The 6,018-nt window shown below is 35.8% G+C and overlaps 2 protein-coding genes across 2 annotated transcripts; both read right to left on the bottom strand.

The window, feature by feature from the left end:
• Positions 1–952: 952 nt before the first annotated feature.
• On the bottom strand, positions 953–3,932 carry MONOS_4962 (uncharacterized protein). Its single transcript, XM_067875073.1, has one exon. The coding sequence runs from the start codon at positions 3,700–3,702 to the stop codon at positions 1,525–1,527; it is 2,178 nt and encodes a 725-aa protein (XP_067732412.1). The 5' UTR covers positions 3,703–3,932; the 3' UTR covers positions 953–1,524.
• A 1,295-nt stretch (positions 3,933–5,227) lies between these two features.
• MONOS_4963 (uncharacterized protein) lies at positions 5,228–5,753 on the bottom strand (the record flags this gene model as incomplete). The annotated part of the gene is made up of 3 exons (XM_067875074.1): positions 5,228–5,333; positions 5,394–5,465; positions 5,686–5,753. The coding sequence occupies 3 exons, from the start codon at positions 5,751–5,753 to the stop codon at positions 5,228–5,230; spliced, it is 246 nt and encodes an 81-aa protein (XP_067732411.1).
• Positions 5,754–6,018: the final 265 nt, after the last annotated feature.

Raw genomic sequence — 6,018 nt, 5'->3', positions numbered from 1 at the left:
TATGAATGTTACACAACAAACACAGATGACCAGAGAGCATGTAATGCACATTATCCTTCAGGTTCTTGGTCATATGATCAAACGTCAAAAAAGGAGTGGCTGAAGGATTGGACGAAGGTTCTGTTTGTTGGGGTGAATGGAAGAGACTCAAGTGGGCTGTATGGGATAGGCGAGAAGGCTCCATGCCAGACGGGGGGATATGCGGTGGAGACGGGTTTGGTTGAGCCGAGCTCATCAATCATTCTGATGGAAGGGAATCATCAAAGTGAGGCAACAACTATTGATGTTATGGAAAAGAAGATTTCTTTCATTAGAAAAAGGAAAGATGTACTGTTTTGAATGCATTTGAGAGAAAAGAAAAGAAAGAGAAGAAGAAAAGAAATTGAAAGATGACATTTGTTTGAATTCCAGCTAAAAATTTGTCGAAGGCGAAGATTTGAGTAGTTCTTCAATTTCTTCTTTGCTTTGTTCTGTTTTGCATCCAAATGTTGAGAAAGTCGAAAGAAAAGAAGAGGAAGAGGAAGAGAAGCAAAAAAAAAGGAGAGAATAGAAAAAAAAGGAAAAGGAAAGTCAAAAAGAATTCAAAAAGAGGAAACTTAACCGAAAAGTCGTTTGGCAAAGAAAATGAAGAAGATCATAGGTGATTGAGAGACATCTGGACAGTGATAAAACTGAGGCAGAGATTCCGAGGCTGGAAATGAAACATTTTCCTAATTTTCACAACACTCATTGCCAAAATCAATTGAAAAGCCAATTTGCCTCAGAGGTGGTTAGAATTGTTGCATTCTTTGAAAACATTTTAGCAAATCCTCACATCGCAATCATCAGCGTTGACAGATCATTCCCGTTGATTCCTTCCATTTGTTATTTTTGACTTTCTCAACTTCAAATCACACAAACGCTCATTTCATTTTCAATCACATTGACAAACTGGAAAAAAAAAATATCAACATTATAATAATTGAGATTATCTTTGATTATAAACAGAATCAAATAAAAATTATTTAAATTATTTTGTAAAAAATTAAGACAAAACAAAACCAAACTTCACAAAATAAAATAAAATAAAATAAAATAAAAATAGTGAAAAAAATAATTTTGTAAAAATCAAAACATTGTTATGAATAGCTTCAATTGTTCTGCTGAAATGAAAAAACAATTGAAAGCAAATCGAAAGGAGATCTAAATGAGATATCTTTGAAGCATGTCCAAGCATCTGCCAATGGAGCAAAAGGATCTTCAAAGAAAGAAAGAAAGAAAAGTCATGAATTAAGAAATGTTGTGGAATAGCCTTTATTTGCACGCTAGCAAATCTGTTTGCCAGTTTGTTCAAGGCTTCACAAATAATATCTTCAAGGCAAATGATTCAATCGCTCATGCAAAATTATCAGTCATCTTCCATTTCTGGTGTATCTATTTCAAATCTCGCCTTCTTGCATCCATCTTCAGATACAATATATTTTCTCATTCCTGATGAAAAAAAATACTCTTATTTATTTCAATAAATCCTCATTATTCACTTTTCTATTCCAATCTCATTGTCAAGTGTATTTTCTTTCCTGTTCTGTTCTGATGCTTCTTTAACATTTCTTTGATCAAATTCATTGTCTCTATCAATTCTTCATCATCATCGGCTTCATCATCAATTTTATCAGATACAATTGATTCGTCACACTTCATCCATTCTGGCACTTCACTTCCAACATATATTTTCCAATAATCTGCCATTGCTTTTCCATCCTTATCTTTAATTTCATTGTTGTGCCTCATCCATTCAGGAGGTTCAGTTTCAGTGAATTGGATCCAGTGCATGGCCATTGTCCTTCCTTCCTTATCTTTAATAGTAATTCCATGCCTCATCCATTCTGGTGGTTCTGAATGGATTTCGCGAATCCAAAACATGGCCATCGTCCATCCATCCGTGTCTGTAATCGTTATGCTATGTCTCATCCATTCAGGTGGTTCCGAATTGACAAAGAAAATCCAATACATAGCCATTGTCCATCCGTTTTTATCTTTAATTGTAATTTCATGCCTCATCCATTCTGGCGGATCTTTATGCACATATTGAATCCAATGCATCGCCATTGTACACCCATTTTTATCGCCAAGAGTAATATTATGTCTTATTTCAATTGGGGGCTCTGTTTTAATCCGTTCAATCCACAACATCGCCATCGTTCTTCCTTCCTCATCTCCAACTGTTGCCTCGTGCCTTGCTTCCTCTGGCAATTCTGCTTTTTTCTCAACAATCATGCTCATAGCTTTTGTTTTCTCATTCTCATTAGTAACTTTCGCTTCTTCCTTTCCTTCATCTAAATTTTCACATTTTCTCTCATTTTCACCGCTCGCTCCCTCTCTTTTCTTTTCTTTATCCCGAGGCGCATTGTCCGCCTTCATCCACTCTGGAGGATCTGTTTTTATGTGCTTTATCCACAGCATGTCCATCGTCCATCCGTCGTTGTTCTCAAGCGCAGGATCGTGTCTCATCCATTCCGGTGGCTTTGTTTTCACATTTATAATCCAGATCATCTCCATCGTCCACCCATCCTTGTTGCGCAGAGTGATGTCGTGTCTCATCCATCTCAGAACATCTGTTTTAACTTTTTCTATCCACTGCATTCCCATCGTCCATCCGTCATTGTTTGCAAGTGCAGGATCGTGTCTCATCCATTCAGGAGGAGTATTTTCTTTCGAATTAATCCAATACATGGCCATTGTCATTCCATTCTTATCTTTTAGTGCAATATCGTGCCTCATCCATTCTGGTGGAGTTGCCTTGACAAAATGAATCCACGTCATGGCCATTGTTCGTCCTTCTTTTTGTTTAACCGCGACATTATGCCTCATCCACTCCGGTGGTTCCATTTTTATCTCCTTTATCCAATACATCGCCATCGTCTCTCCGTTCTTATCAGCAAGCGCTGGGTCATGCCTCATCCACTCAGGCGGCTCTATCTTTTTCTCCGAAATCCATTTCATCGCAAGTGTCCTCTCATCCTTGTTGCCTTCCGCGTTATCCATCAACATCCACAATGGAGGTTTTGTTCGAACATTCTCCATCCACAGCATCGCCGTTGTTTTTCCTTCCTTATTACCAAGTTCATTGTTGTGCCTCATCCACTTTGGAGGATCAGATTTTATGATAATTATCCAACACATAGCCATTGTTTCTCCGTTGTTGCTTCCAAGTGTGATATTGTGTCTCATCCATTCAGGTGGTTCCGAATTGACAAAGAAAATCCAATACATAGCCATTGTGCATCCATTCTTATTGCCAAGTGTAACGTCATGTCTCATCCAGTCTGGTGGCTCTGTCTTCGTATTATAAATCCACTTCATTGCCATTGTTACTCCGTCTTTATTGCCAAGTGAAATGTCATGCCTCATCCATTCTGGTGGTTCTGTTTTCACATGACAAATCCATAGCATGGACATTGTCCATCCGTCTTTATTGCCAAGTGTATTATCGTGCCTCATCCACGGTGGTGGCTCTGTCTTCACATTTATAATCCACAGCATTGCCATCGTGTATCCGTCATTATCCGAAATGGCAACGTCATGTCTTATTTGCGATGAGGGAGCTGCTTTTTCCTGAATAATCCATCTCATTGCTTTAGTTCTTCCATTCGCGTCCTTTTCCATTGCAAGACGCTGTAAATGAAGCATATAATTGTGATGACGTCTTTTATAATCACACATTTCAATTAATGTATTCTATCTGCAATAGAAGCCGAGAAAATACAAATTGTTGGAATATGGTATTTTCAGTATATATAATGTATTCGATCAAAAACGAATAATTATTTTTTTTAATTATTTTTTTAATCTAGTTAATTTGAAAAATAATGTGCATAAAGTGATTGCATGATTTTTGGCAGTGTTGCATTTTGTTATTCAAACATTTTTTTCAAAACAAAAATATTATATATTATATTCTTATTTTTATCATTTGTCGTTTATTCTTTAATTGATTTGTAAATAAAAGAGAAAAACTAAACTGTGAAAAATAGCAAAGCTATGAATTATTTTGCGACTAACGTTTTCTGCTCTTTTGCCTTTAAACCAAAATTCTCAGAAACATTCGAAGAAGAGTGATCAAACATTTTGCTTTTTCTTGAAATTTTTTTTCATTCGAATTTCAAATGGCTTCATGCATGCATTCATTGACCTTTATCACAGCAAGAATTGGAAGTTAAATTCTCTCTCTCTCTCTCTCTCTCTCTCTCTCTCTCTCTCTCTCTTTCTTTCTCTCTCTCTCTCTCTCTCTCTTTCTCTTTATCTTTCTCTTTCTCTTTCTCTTTCTCTTTCTCTTTCTCTTTCTCTTTCTCTTTCTCTTTATTTCTTTGCCTTTCGGAAAATGTTAGTAATTCTTTGAAATCTTCTTCTGTTTCTTCTTCTTCTTCTTCTTCTCTTTCTTTATTTTCCTCTTCTTTCCTTCTTCTTTCTTCTTCTCTTTCTTCTTCTCTTTCTTCTTCTTCTCTTTCTTCTTCATTTTTCTCTCTTTCTCTCTCTTTCTCTCTCTTCATTGTTATTTCTATCAAATTCAATGTTTGTCATATCATTTTCATTGATTTCTTTGTTTTGTGAATGGCAAGAAGAAGAAGAAGAAGAAGAAGAAGAAGAAGAAAAGAAGAAGAAGAAGGAGAAGGAGAAGGAGGAGAAGAAGAAGAAGGAGAAGAAGAAGAAGAAGAAGAAGAAGAAGAAGAAGAAGAAGAAGAAGAAGAAGAAGAAGAGAAGAAGAAGTTGATGAAACAGTTGGAGATGATAATGATTCATCTTTTTTCTTCCTTTTTGTTCTTTTTTCTTTCTTCTTTTTCGTCGTCCACTTCTTCTTCCTTTTTCGTTGTCTGTTCTTTCAATCTTCTCCACTCCCTCTCTAAACAACCTGATATCTCTAATCTCCTCTTCTCCTCCCTCTTCTCCTCCTTCTCTTCTCCTCCTTCTCTTCTTCTTCTCCTCCTCTTCCTTCTCTTCCCTCTTCTCTCTCTTCCCTTCCCTCTTCTCTTCCTTCTCCTCCCTCTTCTCCTTTTCCCCTCTCCACATGCATCTGAGGGATTTGCCTCTCTTTCTCATCTCTTTCTCATCACTTTCCTTCCATTTGGATTCCTTCCAGCTGTTTTCTGAATGATTCATCGATTCAGATGGAAGGAAACAAGACAAACACTTTCAAAAGGCAGATGTAGCCAAAAGCTCAATGAAACAAACAAGATGAATGTGAGCCCATTCACAATGCGATTGAATGCTGCTTCAGATGGAATTGATGAGGATCTGTTGCAAGAATCAGTTTTTGAGTGAATAATTTTTTAAGTCTGCAAAATATGTCAGCAAACCTTTAAATAAAAGAAAAAAAGAAAACCATTTCAAAAACTAATTCCTAAACGAGGCAATACCTTTTTTTAAAAAATTGCTCGTTTTCTCGCCTCTCTGATTGAAACAGTCTGTCTTTGATAATCTCTTCACAGCTGTTTTTTTTTTTTTTTTTTTAAAAAAAAGTAAAAAGATCGGCAACGTTTAAAAAAAAGAAAAAGAAAAAACAAAAGCGAAAATATGAAATTGTAATTGTGCAAAAAGAATGAGTAATTTTTTTTTATTTTTATGATTTCTTTCTTTCTTTCTTTTTCATTAAAATTTTTTTTTTCAAAAAAATTAATATCAAAATATGACTTTATTTGGATAACACACCTCAATTTGAACAGACACTTCAATTGCAGTCTGTTCTGTTTTGTCGGATTCGTTTCTCCTTCGTCCATGTTGATTCGATGTTTGCCTTGAAATCAATGCTGATATTGGAGAATCAACAACTGTAAACAAAACAACCCAAAATGATAATTTTCCAAAAAACGTAACAAGCGCATTCACAGAAAAATACACGTCAAGCGGCAACACCATTAAACGATTAATATGTTCGAATGTACTCAAGATTTCCATTGTAAATTGATCTTGATACTGCATCAATCTCCCTTCACCATATCGATTTTTTTTCATCTTCGCTCAGATTTATAATCTTTTGGAATG

Source organism: Monocercomonoides exilis (assembly GCF_001643675.1).
Source record: "Monocercomonoides exilis strain PA203 chromosome Unknown scaffold9-1957334, whole genome shotgun sequence".
Lineage (NCBI taxonomy): Eukaryota > Preaxostyla > Oxymonadida > Polymastigidae > Monocercomonoides > Monocercomonoides exilis.
This window is presented reverse-complemented; position numbering and strand designations above follow the sequence as displayed.